The sequence below is a fragment of the Halyomorpha halys genome, unplaced genomic scaffold (genome assembly GCF_000696795.3).
Source record: "Halyomorpha halys isolate HHAL.00 unplaced genomic scaffold, Hhal_1.1 Scaffold111.1, whole genome shotgun sequence".
In the NCBI taxonomy this organism is placed as follows: Eukaryota; Metazoa; Arthropoda; class Insecta; order Hemiptera; family Pentatomidae; genus Halyomorpha; species Halyomorpha halys.
The window spans coordinates 1,721,229-1,739,982 of NW_027109684.1; the positions used below are offsets into that span (position 1 = coordinate 1,721,229).

The 18,754-nt window shown below is 33.0% G+C and overlaps 1 protein-coding gene across 1 annotated transcript in view; it reads left to right on the top strand.

Moving 5' to 3' along the window:
• The window catches only part of Toll-9, a 106,179-nt gene extending 93,018 nt beyond the window's left edge, over window positions 1-13,161 (top strand). Inside the window, exon 3 of the mRNA XM_067047822.1 lies at window positions 9,818-13,161. Within this exon, the coding sequence (XP_066903923.1) occupies window positions 9,818-12,347 (2,530 nt within the window). The 3' untranslated portion in view covers window positions 12,348-13,161. The remainder of the gene's footprint in view (window positions 1-9,817) is intronic.
• The last annotated feature ends 5,593 nt before the right edge of the window (window positions 13,162-18,754 follow it).

The window sequence follows — 18,754 nt, forward strand, 5'->3', positions numbered from 1 at the left end:
TGCTTTGCTTAGCTGAACATCTTTGGTGTCCACTGGGCTTGTAAATGGGTGAGAGCAGGCCAGAGGTCCCTGCAAAGTCTTCAGGCTTTAACAGTCTTTCTAGGTGGCTCCAATAGATGGCTTTTGCCAGCAGATGTTGTTACATACACATTACTTCTTGTTACATTCACATAATTAAAGGGTCTCCCCATCTTAAACCTCCTCCCCCTAAACCTAAAATCTTAGGTCTTTGGACTGAACCCTGACATTTATTCATTTTTATGGATAAACTATACAAATAAATATTTTCGTAACAAGATTATGACTATTTTAGATTAGAATTAAAGACAAACCAAAAAAAAATTGTCAGATTTTTGACATTGTAGGACATTACTGTACAGATAAGTATAATAGATTTAAGTCCAAAGAATGTCGATGTTGAATTTAGTACATAGTCAAACTCAGAAAAAAAATAAACAAACTTTAAAATTAAATGAATGTAGTTTATTCATAAAATTCTATATGATGATAATATCTTGGTCAAAAATTAATTGAACGAATAAGTTTTTATCTAGAATTTTTTAAAATTTATTTTTATTTTAAGTCCCCTTTAAAATCAAGAATATGGAATATTTTATATTGATCAGTACAGATTTAATGTACTTTTTTTTTGCAAATGATTCATGTATACAACACAATATAGAATATTTGAAAATTTTATAAAGAAAATAAATTTTGAATTGAAACTTCAACCCGTTTATTGTTTTGTCGCTTGGTGTATTTATTTATTGTCCTGTATAATTAAGTGTCAGAGTTATATTTAAGAATGGCGTAAATTTGAAAATAAGGCTCTAGACTTCTGTCTCCGAGCACCAGCTGCGCCAGCAACTTTATTTCCTGCAATTTCAGAAAATAAAGAAAGTTTATTTATATCATTCCTAGATTAACTCTGGGCAATGGTAGCTTTGTCCCGGTGGGAACTCCCTCATATTAGTATATAATAAGCACCTATGAAGTTAGTTCTATAGTTTTACTTTCACTGACAAATTTATGGAATATATGGTATGGGGAAATATTGCGATCGTGCAAAATTTTGAAATTGAGTTTTCGACGGAAATCCACTGAGCTCTAATAACCTAGTCGTATAAAATGTGTATACACACATTTTTACAGACACATTTACACTGACATACGTCTGTGAACAGCCTGGCTGAAAAACGATAAGTCATAATTAAAATAATATATTTATAGGGAGGTATAAAGTCTGGGATGTAACAGCAACTTTTTCGATAAAATCGAATGGCCAGTAGTGCCACTTTAATATTAGTATTAATAAAATAGATTTTTCGCGTTTTTGAACTCGGTGTATCAACGTACAATCGAGTGATATTTAATATTAGCTACGTTTTATCCTTATTGAAATAGATTAACAGGGTTTAAATGTAAAATTTTCAAAATTAATTCTCGTAAAGTACCTCAAATATTGTGAAAATGAATTCAAATGAAAAGTGGATAAATGAAAACTATGAAAGAAAAAAGAAAATTAAATTCTGTACCGCTACAATCCAGGAAGGGTTAAAGGTGCAGTACTTTGTAAGCGAGTACTGTTGCAAGACCAACGGTTGGGCAAGAAGGTGATTTGCCAGATTTTTTACCCAATTAAGGGTTTCCAATTTATAAGGCTGGGTTGTCAAGCCCATAGGGTCCGATCTATCTCGATTACAATCATATTTAAACAGCTTTGTTGTATTTCGGTAAGCTGTTACATTCTTGGAAGGAAAAAGCTATTTGCACTTGCAAAACAAATTTTTGTGGTTACAAAATATTTGAAAAGTCATTGTATGAAATTTTTATCTTCCTGGGCAGTAAGCGAAACAAACGGTTCGTGCATGCCCTTAAAGTGTTAAAGGAAAAATATGATGATTTAAATAGTAGGATATGAGTAGGAACCGATTTGACTTGATCTAAATCATATTCCAGCATTCTTAGAAGAATTAAATTTATTTGTAAAGTATGATTTGATTGTGAATTTTTATTGATATGTTAAATTTAATTTTAAGAAATGCATATTATTACACTAAAACATTAGTTCTGTAATGATTTGTAACACACCAATATAAATTTATTTATTCAAAAGGACACTGCCTTTGTATAAGGACATCACTCTAGTTGATTAGTCTGTATTGTCTCATGTTTTTAATCTTTCCGGGACCAAAGAATTCCTTCGCTCTGACAGCTATTGTACTCCGCTACAATATATTTAGGATAAAAAATATGTGAACATTCTCCCCGAGGGAGTTCTTAATTGTTTTTTCAGAGTTTATTTTGAACAGGAATTCTATAGAAAAGAGTGAAGAAGATGAATGAGGAGTTAAAAAGTTTTCAAATGCCTGTTCTATTGAAATCAGAGGGGTCGAATGAAACAGTTAACTTTTCTAATTTGATGAAAAAGTTTGATTTTTTTTATACATACAGGAAATATTTTTTATCCAACTACGGTGGAGCTTAAAGGTGATTATTGTGGTTAGGAGTGTTTATAACCTATTAATTTGCTGATATAGAACAAATATTGAAATAACGGCTAATAAAATTTTCAAGCTTTTATTATTAAAATTATTTGAATGGTTTAAAACGATTTGAGATTCAAACATCAAAATTATTGGAGATAAGATTAGTTAAGTCAGCCGTGGTGTAGTTTCGTAATCACTTTTTGAGTGAACGGCTCAACCAATTTTCAAGTTCAATGTCTTACATAGAAATATTCTTTAAGTGAATTGAAACAATGTGAGCTCAAACACAGTGACTGAATTTTTAAAATTATATTTCATATCTCTCTACATTATCCGTTCTTATCTCATTGAACAACAGCGCTTATTCACCGCTATTTCTTCAGTCAGCTGGTGTACCTCAGGGTAGTATCCTTGATCCTATCCTCTATAAAGTTTTTACAGTTGACATCTCAACCCATCTTAACACTATTCTCACCACACCATACTCACCAATAATCCCACATCTTGAAGAATGGTGCCAAAATTGGAGAATTCCAATAAATCCCACCAAATCACATTTACCCTTCGTCGTACACCAATGACTTCCTGCCCAAGGTATCCTTTAATAATACCCCACTCATTCCTGTCGAACAAATCCGTTACTTAGGACTACATCTGAACAAACGACTGAGATGGAATCATCATACAAGACTGAAAACACAGGAAACTGCTTGTCGATTCCATTACATTTACTAGACAAACGGTCTAAACTTCCAATCCACTACAAAAGACTGTCTACATGACTATAATACGGCCTATCTGGACATACGGAGTTGAGCTTTGGGGCTCCACTAAACCATCGATTTTTTCTCGTATACAATCCTTCCAATCAAAAATCCTTACTTTGTCAAAAATCAAGTCATCCATCAGGACCTCAATATTCCATATGATACCTATAATCGTCTGAAACTAAGCGTCTGAAAATAAGATGGCCCCGAGATGTTCTTATCTAGTAACGTAATTGGAGTTCTCTCAAAGGGTAGATTCTCCCCATGTTTGTATCATGTTATTTTATATCCAATAGTAATTTTACTTGTTATATATAATTTTATACAGTTGTAAATAACAATAAATAAAGTAAATAAATAAAAATATCCTTCTTAAATGAGAGCTTTCTCCAAGCGTTGCCAATCGTCATCATAAGAACAACTGCATTATACATTAGAAACTGTTTACGTTGTTACAAATGCCGATATGATATAGTGAGAAACTCTACATGTTTCTAGAGATATAGTAAATGGTTTGGAATATATTGAGTTTGAGTATATTAGAGGAAGTAGAGGTATCCCTTTAGCATCATATCTCTGTAGCAGCACAGGTTCGATTTCAACCTGGGCGGGTTAATATATAATTCCTGGAGTTACCACAGAATGAAAACTCGACCCTCCCATTCTGGTTGGTTAACTCGAGGATAATTTCCCTACTGCTTCCGTTCCCATTAGTATATTAAATATTTTTAGTTGAATTTTCTCTAGAATTCCATTATTTATGTTCATTTTCACTAACAATCGACCTATATATGTTTGAGGAGATATGCTTTAACATTCCATCCCTTATAACTGAAGGGGTTATTTCTTAGTTATGATATATTTGAAATTAAATAATGTTTTATTTTTATCAAGGGCGTACCCTGGATCAAAACTAGGGGGGGGGGCAAGCTATAGTCAATTAAGTTGTTTTTGAAACCAACATTTTAAGAACATTATATATGACTATAGCAGTACTTTATTAGATATTACAATTAGAATTTGTTTGAAAAAATTTAATTTTTATTAAATAAATAATTTCTCGCTTCTAAAGAGAGGCAGCTAATGGGTAGGTTTATACTTATGATATTTTATAAATAATGAATGTACAACTTTTTTATACACAAAATTAGGTACTTTCTAATCAAAGTTTACATACATTTCCGTACTCTTACATGCAGAAATACATGCATTGTGGAAGTCAGTTATTTTTTTTTTCGACTTATCCAGAGCAACTGAGTACGTGTCCCGCTATGTAGGACACAGAACACTACAGAACTCTCTCCGTGTTCCTATCAGAGATGAGGAAAGATAGGCTATGTGGCAAGACCTGACACACAGTACCTCTGTCACTTTGACCAACAAGTATTCTTTCATAGTGGATTCGGGCGGCCTAGATGCGGTCTATTTGATACCAACTCCAGATCATGTCCTGTGGCTTGCACGTAAGAAATGGATGGAAGGATATCCTTACAGAATCCATTAAAACTTTTTCAACATTTTAAAAATACCGTTTGTTCAAAATAATTTGAAGAAATATCATGTATACTATATATTTATCTATACTATTATATGTGTATATATATTTATACGGTTGTACCAGTACAATCCATGAAGGGTCAGGGGTATAGTACTTTGTAAGGTAGTACTGTTAGTACTGTAGTATGGTTGTGCAAGGAGTTGATTTGGTCAACATCACGCTCGACCGCCAGATTTATACTCAATTGAGGTAACCCACTTCACGAGGCTGGGTGGAAAATTAAAGTAAAATTTCTTTGTTTTTAGATTGTTTACATTTAACTTTTTTTTCGGACTATATCTTATTTGAGTTATGTTTTTATATTACACAATCTTTTTACTTATTTACTGTACTCTTTTAATTCTGTTTATCCATTTATTTTATTTGATCTGTTTTTGCTATTGTTGTTATTTTCTCTTGTTTTGGTTTTAATTATTTATTTCTATATATTTTTTTTATTATTTTATTCTTTAGATATAAAGAATATACATTGGTTAATGAAACGATGTTATGCATATGATATACCATAAGAGATACATATTCTACTTAACTTTTATTAACTAATACAATTATACATATGTAGATACAAATTTACAATACATAGAAAATTATTTAAAAGTATATATTTAAAGAATAAAATAAAACAAAAAAAAGAGAAATAAATAACTAAAATTACAGCAAGAAAAAATAAACCAAGTAAAAGTAAAAATAAATAAAATATAATAAATGACTAAAATACACATATTGAATAACGTAAAAAAAAATTAAGAAGGAATAGCCGTAAAACAAATATATATCGATCTGAAAACTGACTAAAAACGAACAGAATTTCAACCAAAATAAATATCAGTAAAAAAATAATAAAAACAACGTAGAAAATTAAAAATTATCGATTACAAAGTTTCATTAATGGGTGTAATAAACCAAAATAAGGAAGGTCTGAATAAAGAAAGGCTATATTAAGACATTGATTTGGATGTGTTCAGTTCCTAATAAAAAACAAAACAAAAAAACTTTAACAAATAATTCGAAAAAACAAAACAAAAATAAGAATATTTCATATATATACCTACTTTATTTTGAGACCTCATTAGATCCATTATTCCGATACCTGAATTTTAATTAATTACTTGTTTAATATCGCATAATGAATTTCGGAGAATATTTTACAGCTCCCTGTTAGACTGGACGGGTTTCGAATATCTTCATTAAAACACTGAGGCCAAAGTCCCAATATTTTCAACAATCAGTTAAAATATCACTTGTATATTTTTTTAAATGTAATCCTAAACAATAATAATTTGAATTATAAAAGTAATGAAGAATTACTTGCATGCGTAAAAACTTTGAGAGTCTTTCAAAAGGACAGTTTGTATAAACAGTTTTTTTGGGGGGAGGGGGGAGGATGTTAAAAAAATTTTCAGAAGGAAAAAAAAGGAAAGGTCTTCAATTTTCTCTACAACAAAGCAATGTTCCAGCAAAATATTGTCCGAGTATCTGAAAATTAGTAAATATTATCAGAGGATTTTCGTATTAAGAATGTAATGAATGGACAAGATGGTGAAACGAAGAAGGTAATCTTGATTTAAATCTAGGGAAATCATAGTGGCAAAAAATCTTTTTCGGTCCTGGATAGCATAAATGACCTCCCGTGGCCCATGAGAACATGATTTAGAATTAGGTCTTTCTTTTGTTTTATTTTTCCTCCCGTACATTTGTATACGATGGCCACTCAGGGCCTATTGTACGCCGTCCTTTATTCTGTTCTTTGTTTATTCTGTCTTTGTAAATTTAGATATCGTATACAGATTTTGGAGCTTGAAGATATTTGAGAATTAATATATAGCTTAAACTACGTTAAAAACAATGAATGGTGAAACTTAAATCTAGAACTATGAATTTGAACATGAGGACTGCAAGAGGCACTTTTGATACTACCACATATTCTAGAAAAAAAAAAAATATAACGGCTCCATTCATTTAGAATAAACAAGCTTAGCTAAATAATTGGGGGCCGTCCGTAGTTTAGGTGGTTGAGGCGCATGTATTTATCACCTGGGAACTTGGTGGCGCTGATTCGAATCCGGCCTGGGGTGTCGATTATTTCATTGTTGTGTCGGTCCCACGTAATGAAAGCTTGACCTCCAACCCCAACTATGGTCAGAACAGTTTGGTTACTTCTAGATAACCCCCTCCTCTCCCCTTCTCCCCCCCCCCCCCGAGAGTGCCACTTTATTGATAGAACTTTCATATTCAGTAAAATGAAAACGATAAAGATATTAATTTCATCTAATGTATTTTAAATAAAACCTCGAAGGTTGAGGTTATAGAGTGTGAAGTTTGAGTATGAATGAATATAGTTTTATTGTAGTGGTTACCAACCAATGGAAATCTGCGGACCACTAAGTCGTAAACTGTTTCCAGTGCGCCCCATCCCAACTCCTTTGTTCTAAACCGCTTCAGAAAATATTTGATAATTAGATAGCTTAAAAGTTACTTATATTGTGCATTGTGGATTCCTGTTTATTCTTTTCAGGCAACAGGAAAGGTATTTAACAAAACTGTTCTATCGTTATGTTCCAAGTCCGCCACATCATGTGTTTTTCTTCTAGTAATGTAACAGGGCACCTTCATCCAAGCATATCTTCAATTGTTTCTTGATACCCGTTATTTTGTATTATTTATCTGTTAATTATGATTAATTGCTAATTATTATTAAATAACTAAATTTAATTTCATTGTTAACGAAAAACCAAACATAAATCTTCAATGTGATCATGTATCTGTTATTAGCATCAGTAGATGGAAATCAGTCAGATCAGCTATCGTGTAATCGATTCAAGAAATTAAAAAATAGAGGATATAGAACTACATATCAATTCCCTGTAAATTCGTTTAATATAAGTCCTTACTGAAGGAAAACAAAACACTTTTATAAAGAAGTGTGCACCTCTCCTTAGTGATAAAAAAAAAAAAATTATTTTGAAAACTACTTTGCATATTAATACAAGAGGCACCTTTTTTTTTATGTTCCTAATTCAAAAATTAAATTGTATTTCAAAATTTACGTTATTTAAACTATATATATATATATATAGGACTGATACTGACGTGGAGCTCAAGTGTGCCCCTTCTCCCTCTGAAAATTTCCGGAACTGCCACTGTACACAGTGTACGTGTAGTTAAAAGCATACCCTTCGGATAGTTAAATGGGAATTTACTTGGCGCACTCTCAGTATGTTATGGACGTTTTTAACTTCACTGTTATTAAGAGGTTGTATCTCTATTGACTTCGACATCCTTAATAAAGAGCTATTGTAACGTCAAGCTGGCACAGGGTGGAGTTTGTGGATAAATCAGGAGGTCGTCGAAAAAATCTGATGTAACTGCATTTCGCGAATTCCGTAAGGTTTACAATCAATTTTTAGTTATCCCATCCAAGAGGTGGAAAAGTGTTCTGAGGAAGAAGTAGCGTATACATTTTATTTGAACAATCTCACCTTCTAATAATAATGATTTGAATAATCAAATCAAGTATTTTACCCAGTACTTAATGGTTGAAAAAAAGTACTTAGCTCCCCACGTGAAAAATTTCTATTTTTCTTTATTTATTTAGATTGTTTCACTTGGAATATTTTTCACAATGTTATCCAAGAAACAAGAGAATTTATGACTTTTATTGGATATTAAATACTGATTCCAAATATAAAGTGATCAGAGAAAAATGTTTTGTGATGGGTCTTGAAGAACAAGATGTAGTGAGAATTATTGTGGCCTTCACTTAACGTTAACAAAGTAGACAAACAGACCCGAGGCCTAGCAGTGAGATAATCGTCAATATTACCTAGTGACGGGGGTTTACTTAAGAAAGAACATATGCAGTCAGGGGTTCTATAAACTGCATTTTTTCTTGTCAAGGAGCTTAAGTTTACAAATACGTAATAATAGCACAAGTCAACAAACATTTTTTTATATTTAAAAAATTAATTAAATTAAATTAACCGAATTACTGAAACCCATTCACAAATCTATGGTAAAGCCAAAAACTCACATAAACAAACTACAAACATTTGAATCAAAACGATCTCCAGGGAACGTCAATAACAGACCAGTGCACACTGACTTGCACATACATACTGTACAGGACCACATTAAAACACCATATAAGACATTTCATGACGAACTCTACCACCACACCAATAGATAATACAAGATAATGCTAACAGTAACATTCCTGACAACGCGTACCGAAGACTAAAAAGGACTGGATGAGGGAGCTTCATGGAAACTACTGAAATCAATTAAAGTAGCAATGGGTACTGGTTTATGTAATGCGACTTATGTTATTATAATTTTGCAAAATATCACATGTTCAACCTCAAGACAGATGTGAATTAATAAATTCAATTAAAAAAAAATTAATTCTACTTATCAAATAATAACAATAACTTAATTTGATACTTTCACTTAAAATTAAGTATTGCGTTCCTAAAAAAATTCGAATTCTAGTTTTTATCTGAAATAAAATTTTTAGGTTCCCTGAGTCCAAATAACTAAGTCTCGAAAATAGTTTTTGCTTGAGTGTACGTGAACAGGCGAGCTCAAAAACAAAAATCCTGAGAAACTGAATTAGCACATTTAGTTCAGGTGTTACACCCAGTTTTAGTGTGCTCGGATCGGAACGTTGTGGGTTCGATTCCCACCTGGGGTAGCTAATATTCATTTTTTGGCGGCCCCGAAGAATGAATCTTGACACTCCCGCCTTGGTTAGTACGTGGCGGCAAGTCAGGTAGCCACCAGGGGTTGGCAGAAAGGACCACTAGGCCCACTGGCAGGACTTGTTCCCCCCACACCCGCACTATATTTTTGGTTATAAAACTTTCTCTGATAGGGAAAAAATATTACGGATTTTTAACGAAATCATCAATTTTTTTTTAAATTACAATATACGAAATCTATGACTTTTTAAGACTATTTAAGAATCAATTTACTAACATTTTTTTTTTTGTTTTTTCTTGTTGCAGATTATTATGTTGTACTACAATGCTGTCAATGATACTGGTGGCTGTGGTGGTCTGTCACGAAGTGGCCGGAAGCGGGGACTGGCCGGCCGAGATGTTCCCGTCAGACGCTTCGCCCGACGACGCCGTCTATTTCCCAGAAGCTGATGGCTGCAAGTTCGTCATCTGCGTAGCGAACCAGTTCTTCGTCTATGGCAACGAGTGCTCCCGCGTGCCTGAATACCCAGGGCAGCCAGCTACTTCCATGAACATCTTGGCGACCAACATCGAGACCATAGGGGAAAACGCCTTCCAGTCCTGGGAACATCTCCGCTCCCTATCGATTAACATGAACACAGGCCTGAAGAAGATCGAAGGAGGAGCATTCAGTCCTCTCGCCTCGCTCACTAACCTCACAATCAGTAACAACTACAACCTCAGGACCTTACCTCCAGATGTTTTCTTAGGACTTAATAGCCTCCAAGAGCTCCGGTTAATTAAGAATAACATCAAATCCATTTTTTCAATAACGCTAGCTTCGAGACCTTTTGTACTCCCGAGCCTAAAATACCTGGACCTGTCAGACAACCCTTTCCAAGCACTGACGAGAGAAAACTTTGCTGAAATGGACGGATCAGCACTGGATACCTTGACACTAAGGCTGTGTGGTTTGTACGCAATTGAACCTAATACTTTCTCATGGTTCACCGAGCTAAAGGTTTTGAATTTGGATAACAACAAACTCTCTACAGAAACTCTCTCAAAGCTAGTCATCAACTTGAATAAAACAGCACCTCTTTTGCGACATTTTGGAATAGGTTCGAATTTTCTGAACAAAAACCCTTACGAATTTTTCAGTTTAGTTGCTCAAACAAATATTTCATCGATAGATCTCAAAGAAAACCATTTTGACTTCGCCATACCGAGCTCCTTGGAAGGCAGCCCTTTTCCTTTTATGCCCAACATCAGGGAACTCGATTTGAGTGCAGTTTCAGGCTACGAACTGCAACCGGGAACCTTTAGCCCATCTTTGCCTAATTTGCAGCGGCTGGTCTTGGCAAAAAATCGATTACCTGGCCTTTTGCCGGGTTTACGCCTGAGCAGTCTTTTGGAATTAGATCTATCAGAGAACGTTTGTGAAAATTGCTTAGTCAAGCCTCACTTCGAAATCGAAGACGATTCCTTGGCCAATATGGTCTCATTACAAGATCTTACCCTTTCTAACAACTACCTCTACCAAATTTCGAGATTTATGTTCACTGGTCTTTATTCTCTTCGGAATCTGTACTTGTCTAATTGCAGTATATTCCATATAGTGGAATTTTCTTTCGAAAATCTGACGAGCTTAGAATACTTAGACCTGAGCCATAACAAGCTCACGAAGAGGGACGCACTACCCGGCTCTGTTTTCTATGGTCTTACCAACCTCACCTCTCTACGCCTCGACAGTTGTGACATTTCTAGCTTCTTTGAACGCGAAATGTTTATGTTTCTTCCGAAGCTTGAATACTTAACTTTGAAGGATAACAAATTGGCGAAACTAGTTTCTCTTCAGTTTACTCCACTTCCTAATTTGGAGATTTTAGACGTATCAAACAACGGACTACTGCCTTGGACTGAAAGGCTATTTTCAAATAACTATAAGCTTCGAGAGATAATAATGAACTCAAATCACATATACAAATTTACGAATGAAATGATCGAAGATGTCGCTGGATTGGAAGTGCTAAAGTTAAGAAGCAATCCATTTTCTTGCACTTGCGCCCTAGTCAATGCTTTTCAAGATACCGGTGCTGATTACATGAAGAATAGCTTTGGGATAAATGATCCGGCTGTCAAATGCTACCTTCCAAAGCCTTGGATAGAGCAAAGAGTCACGGATTATCTGTCAATGAGTTCTGGTAGTTATGAGTGTCTTCCGTGGGCACTCATAGGAGCAGCGATAGGTGCGTTCTTCTTGCTTACGCTGATTGCTTGCTTAGTAGCTGCTTACTACCTCCGCTGGTATATTAGGTACTGGATGTTCCTTTTCCGGCAAAAATGGCGTTCAAGTTTTCCAGGGAAGAAACTCTCGTCCACTCGAGGTAAATATAAATACGACGCCTTTGTCTCTTATTGCAACGAGGACAGAAACTTCGTTATTCGCCTTGTGGCCATGCTGGAGAATTATGACCCGTATTACAGGCTTTGTGTCTTCGAGAGAGATTTCAAAGCCGGTGATATCATATCTCAAAGCGTCGTGGACTGCCTTTCTTCTTCTAGAAAGAGTATCTTGATATTAACGGATGCATTTGCGCGCTCCCAGTGGTGCCAGTGGGAGCTGCAGATGGCTCATCACAAAAGGATATTCTTCAAACAGGAAGGCCACGAGGACTCTCTGATCCTCGTGAAGCTCGGGGATGTGATGGACGCTCACATGACTCCTACGCTCCGCTACCTCATGAAGACTCGAGTGTATCTTCAATGGCACTCGGATCCAAAGAGGCAGAGGATATTCTGGCACAAACTTCGCGACGCCCTGAGGCCTTCTCTCTCAGACATTATTTCAGTTTAGAGATTTTTCCGTAAAGTTACTATCAAACCTTTATTAAAGTATTAAGGATTATCATATATTAAAAATAAGCGGTAAAGAAATGAAATTTTGATAAAGGAATCATTTAATGTAATTGACTGGCTGTGGTAGTGAAGAAGATAATTCAAAAGCAGATTTTCAAAGTACCTTCATGATTAAAGTATATTGGCATGCTTAGTAATCTGCCAAGCTAAAAGTTTATTCTGATATTAAAATTCATTCGAAACTTTGAATAAATATTGGAACAGAGGGGAAATACTCAGTAGCTTTAGCAGTGAATAATAATAAACGAGGAGAATTTCTATTCAAAGTGATAATTTTTAATATTTAAATTATATCTAGGGTTATGCAACCGAGCTTTACATAAGACTGAGTGATGTGCTTAAAAACGCAAGTGCATAATATAGAAATATCAAACAAAAACGAATAATACTTCAATAAGAAATTATCATTATTGGTTGTTGTGCCTGAGTTAAGACTGTGATGTAATGTTTTAACTAAGTATTAAGTTATGTAAATATTTGTTTTATTATTACATTATTATATTATTAACACGTGTGTGAATATCGAAACACTATTTGCAAGATAAATTTAAAGAATAAAAATTGTATATGTATTAATTTATTTGATCTAAGAAAAATTGATTTAACTAAAAAAAAAAGTTTGTTAAACCAATTTGAAGTTTGTGATACCAATGATTTTCAATTTGTAACGTTTTATGAAATAGTCTGGAACGATAAAATGCAGACTGTATTGTGCTTGTTAATAAAAATAAACCATTTACCAAGAATATAAATTACTTTAGTAACTAATCAATCTACTACATCTATAACTAGCTTAGATGTAGTAGATTGATTACTTTAGTAACTAATCAATCTACTACATCTATAACTAGCTTAGATGTAGTAGATTGATTACTTTAGTAACTAATCACCTAAAATATTGTGGGTGCAATATACACAGAAATGGTCATAATTTTCATTTCATTGATAAATCATTCATATTTATTATAATTTAATTAATAAATATAGCAAAATCTCAATCCTTGTCCAATATCATATATATCGTATCGTATTCATGTCGCTGTCCCAGTTCAAGAGTGTGACGTCTCAAAAATTGGTAATTTTGAGATATGAATGCAATTTTAGCAATAGGGTTAAGATATATAAAGTTTAAATCTCCAAATATTTTTTTACTTTGATTTTATGACAATATGTTTTACGATGAGTCTGTGTCATTACCCTTATTGCTAGGATTATCTCAAAATAACCATTTTTTGAGGTGTTACACTTTTCAACTGAGACAGCGATAAAGAATATACCAAATAGCGGTGTATTGCCAATGCTTCCAAAAACCAAAAAAATACATAGATATAGAGTTTTGTGTAGCTCACCTAAAAATTAGTTTGATTAAAAATTGGATAATTCTTATTTTAAATAAAGTAAATTACTTATTCAGCTTATGATAATTTATTAATACAAACTGCTACTATCAAGAGTAATGGGTTTTAGACTTCTAAGTGCTCATCTATACAAAATAATAAAAAAAATAGAAAGATGAGAAGAATTAAATAATCGAGAAATGTTTAAGCTGTATAAATATGTAAATTAATACTAATTAAATTATATAAAAATAATATAAACACAAGCCACAAATGTATTACCTTAACATGCATTCATACCAATATACAATATTTAAAGATTTTTTTAATAGTTTATTTATTGTTATTTACAAATGTATAAAAATATGTACAAGTATATTTGCCGCTAATGATAAAATGACATGATCCAAACATGTGAAGAATCTACGCATTTATAGAACTTCAATAACGTTTGTTTGGATGTTTAGTGGCGCCAAACTTCATTGGTCATCAACACCATTTATATTTTATTTAATTTTGCTAATATTCGTTACATTTTATTTATTTTTTGATTTGATTATTTTATTTTTTTTTATTAATTTTTTTTTCTTCCGATCAAGTTATATTTTTGTCAGTAAATTTTGTGATTTCAAAAACCGAAAAACCAATTCTATTGCCTTATCATCGTCTCCAATGCTTTTTGAGATATCTTGGCTTAGTCCCAAGCTATTCAGATGTGGTGTAAAATATGGGCATCGTTGGAAAACATGGCTTATTGTTAAATTGTTATTGCAATACTGGCAGTTCGGAGGCGTTTCTTTTGATATAAGATAGGAGTGGGTGAGCCTCGTGTGACCTATTCTCAGCCTAGTCAGTACAACTTCCTCTCTACGGCATTTGCGACTGGAGGTACCCCAGGGCTTGACATCCTTTTTAATAATTTTCAATTTGCTCATTGGGCTTTCGTTCCACATCTTTGACTTCCTTTACAAGAGGCCTGCATATCTCTGACGGAGTTAAAATTGCACTTCAATAACGTTTCTAGAGAAGATCTCGAGACCATCTTCTTTTCAGACACCTAGGAGGATTATTACCTAACGAAGGAGAAGCCAGGTTAGAGACAAGTGAGTTTGGGTGGTAGGAAAATTTATCATGGAAGGATTGGTATCTGGTTCTGGCCAAATCGGCAACATAGGGAACATGAGGTCCTGATGTATGACTTGATTTGTAACATTAAGGATTTTGGACTGTAAGGATATTTAAAGATAGCATTAGGAATGTAGAACCAAACTTTGCCGACCTTATGTGGGCAATTATATCTATATCTTAGGCTAATGTTAAAATCAGTTCAGGCTATGTGAGAATATACAACTCCCATCATTAATATTTTTTATATATAGTAGTTCTTTCAAATAGAAGAACTTTAAAAAGTATCTTACTTTTATTATCAAAAATACAATTTGTAGGATAAATAAAACTATTGTAAATAATCTACTCAGGTTAATAGCGAGATTATTTAAGTCGTTGCTGTAACTTTTTTTTGGCTATTATATTTATATTGGCTATTGCTGTAACTATTTTTTAAAAAAATAATAAAAGAATGCTTTAACCACTTGGGTTATATACACTTAATTTACAAATTAACAAGAGCTTTAGGTTAAGTTAAAATGTGCCTACCAATGAGTAGTGACACTTTGGTATATTCTCTTTTTTCATGAGATGACCATTGGTGATCGAGCACGCCCTTTTCGGAGACGTATTAAATCACCTCTGCTCTCCGTGGGAGATTCAAGTTTCTTGCTGGATGTTTCACCGTCTGCTGCACCATTCTTAATTGGTCTCTTATGTCAAACCATGCCAGAATTTCTTTGATTCAAGAAATGACATGGTGGTTGATTATCTTACGACTTGACCAGCATTTAGTGATCCCAAAATGACCATGCAATTTTAACAGAATTTTATACTCTTTGTAAATAATTGTATTACCTCTGGATTTTCACTTTCCTCAGGTCTAAATTTGTGTAGTATAGAAAGTATAGACTTTATTTTGTAAACAAAAAAAATATGTTTTGTTTAAATTAATTACACCAAAGAATGAAAAAAGTGCTATTTTTCAGATTCATTGTTGTTGTTCGAATTAATGGCAAAAAGTAGGAATGGTTATTATCAGGACTTTACCAGAAATAAAATAAGATGAATAAATAACAACAACATAAAATAAAAAAAATAGTTAATGAATTTTATATTGATTAAAAATATAAAATCAAAATAATGAAAAGTTATGATAATTACCTTATGAAAATTTATAATATTCAAATCAGGAGGGTAAATAATCTGATGGTTTGGATGAACCTTATGGTTTTGTTAATATTCTCTTCAATGTCGCCCGAGGGCTTGGAGAGATGTCGAGGAACATCACATTTTTCCATGATCCCTCTGGTTCGGGGACACTCATCAAAGATATAAATCATTTTTCAGATTTCTTATTTCTTTCCTCCAATAGAGCTTTCCTTATCACAATTCTAAAAGATTCACTTATAAGGAATAATGGTTGAACGATACAATCTCTCAAGTACTATCCCATGATTAAATGAATATGAAAAAAAAATCCTAATACTGAGTAGAGCAGTATTTGAAAAAATGATTATATTAATTAATGAATTACTTGCAGCGATTAGCACTGCCAAATTAGGAAAAAAAATAGAAATCGGCGTATTAAAACGATTTCGGACCAGAACTGTCAAATGTATTCAGAAATATGAACTCAGTTATTGTGAGTAGTTACTTATTTTTTTTTTTTTGCAGTTATTTTAGATGGATTATTGGATATATCACTAATTTATAATAGTATACGCAAGGAATGTTTTGTATAAACCATGATATAGTATTATTTTCACTGACGAGAGAGGATGTCTTAAATTATTTAATATAATTATCAACGTTTTATGAAACAAATACAATCATAATTGTATGAAAATCAAATAAATATATTGCATTGCCAGTAGGAATGCTAGACAGTATATAAATTCTAATAGAAAGGATATACCAATAATCATAATAAAAAAAAATACTAAAGACTCTTTTCTGACTAATAAAAAGTCTCTCGAATGAAGGATGAATGGTACGTTAAGCCAATCTGCATAAGGACCACTTTGCAACAGTGATATCTTCAACAAAAATCCAATAGTACTTCAACAAACCAGCAGATTACCATCAGCTTTCATTTATCCACTAACTTTTTTTATTTTGATATATTACTAATTCCATTAAAATGTTTAGAAATATCAATAAATTACTGAAAGATTAAAATCATTTTTTATGTGCACCAATAATTTACATGGTTCATAAATATATTTAATTTTGGAATATAATTAATAATTAAAAAGACACCACAATTTTGGTACGGTAAACTCAATTTTCTGTAAAATTAATCCTTACTAATATTTCCAAAATAGCAATAAATAATAATTGAAATTAATAAATAATGATGTAATATCAATTATGGTTCAGGAAAACTGATGTTAATTTATAATCACATTGATTTTTGGCTAAAAATAAAAAAGGCGTTGATCTAATCAAATATTTTCATGGTCAACGATTATTGAAATTTCTTTTAGTAGTCACAGTTTTTCATGCTATCCCGATCATGTAAAAATAATACGGAACTAGCTAAATATAAAGCCCATTTTTCTCGTCTTCTTCAAAACATGCAAAAATCCTTTATAATTTATACAGACGGATCAAAATCAGACCAATCGTTAGCACCATTCTTCGCAACCAATGATTTAACGAACAAAATAAAACTTCACAAACTATGCAAAAAATTCATTGTCGAACTAAACGCAATATCAGCAGCACTTCACTTCTGTTTGTCTTTGACCCTCAACAGCATAGCAATTATTAAAGATTTGTTAAGCTCGTCAAAAGCTTGAGATTGTATGTTTGCGGAACACCCGAAAAGTCCCTGCATCCATTTTTTTCCTAACCACTGAAAAATCTAGGGATGTCTGTTACATTTATATGGATCCAAGTCATGCAGAAATCGCAGGGAATGAACTCGCTGATTGAGCTGCAAGACAAGCACTTCTGGGACGGGTGCAAACAATTTTAATTCCATTAGAAATGAGCAAACCCCTCGAAAAAGAAATCAAAGATAGATGGGATTCTTTGTATAACGAAAGCCCAAGGAGTAAACTAAAAATTATTGTAACAGACGTCAAGCCCTGGGCTACCTTCTGCTGTATATATTGTCGCGAGGAGATTGTATTTACAAGTAAAAGGGTAGTTCACGTGAGGCTCACTCACTTCTATCTTGTCTCAAAACCAATGTCTCCGAAATGTGAATATTGTATCAACACTTTGACAATTGGACATACTTTCCAAGAATGCTCATATTTCAAGTCACACCTCAATTAAATATTATATTACAGGGATATTATTAAACCCGAATATTTCAAAAACCATTAGAAACGTTAATAAAACAACAAAATTAGTATTTCAAATCTTAAGGTTTATTGTCACTGATATACCATCAAACAGAAGAAAAAAAAAGTAAGCAAAAATAAATAGGCAATACTGCCATGGATCATCAGTGATTTTTAAACTTAACATAATCAAAGAAACAAGGTCTTTATGCTGGACCTGCTGCACCTCAACGACCCAAGATGTGTAGGTTTTTAGAAGAAAGGTAAGATGTGTTATCCACCCCATCACAAAAAACAATTAACAATATCTACTCTTAGCCTTTAATTTACACCGCACATTGGCTACCTTTTTTGCGTACATGCATTTATTCAAGACAACAGGGTTACCCTGCTGGTGGGTTACCCTGAAGCAACGACTATCTCTTCCACTTGCGTTACCATCCCCACCATCCATCGTCCGAAGATTTCAGGGTACCAGCCAAACTACGGTAAAGTAACGATTAGTATTATATTTATAACAAAATAATTTATTTAATAATGCAGTAATTGAATGCTTTTCGTTAGAATTATTTAAGAATATATCATTTAGATTGTTTAATGGCAAT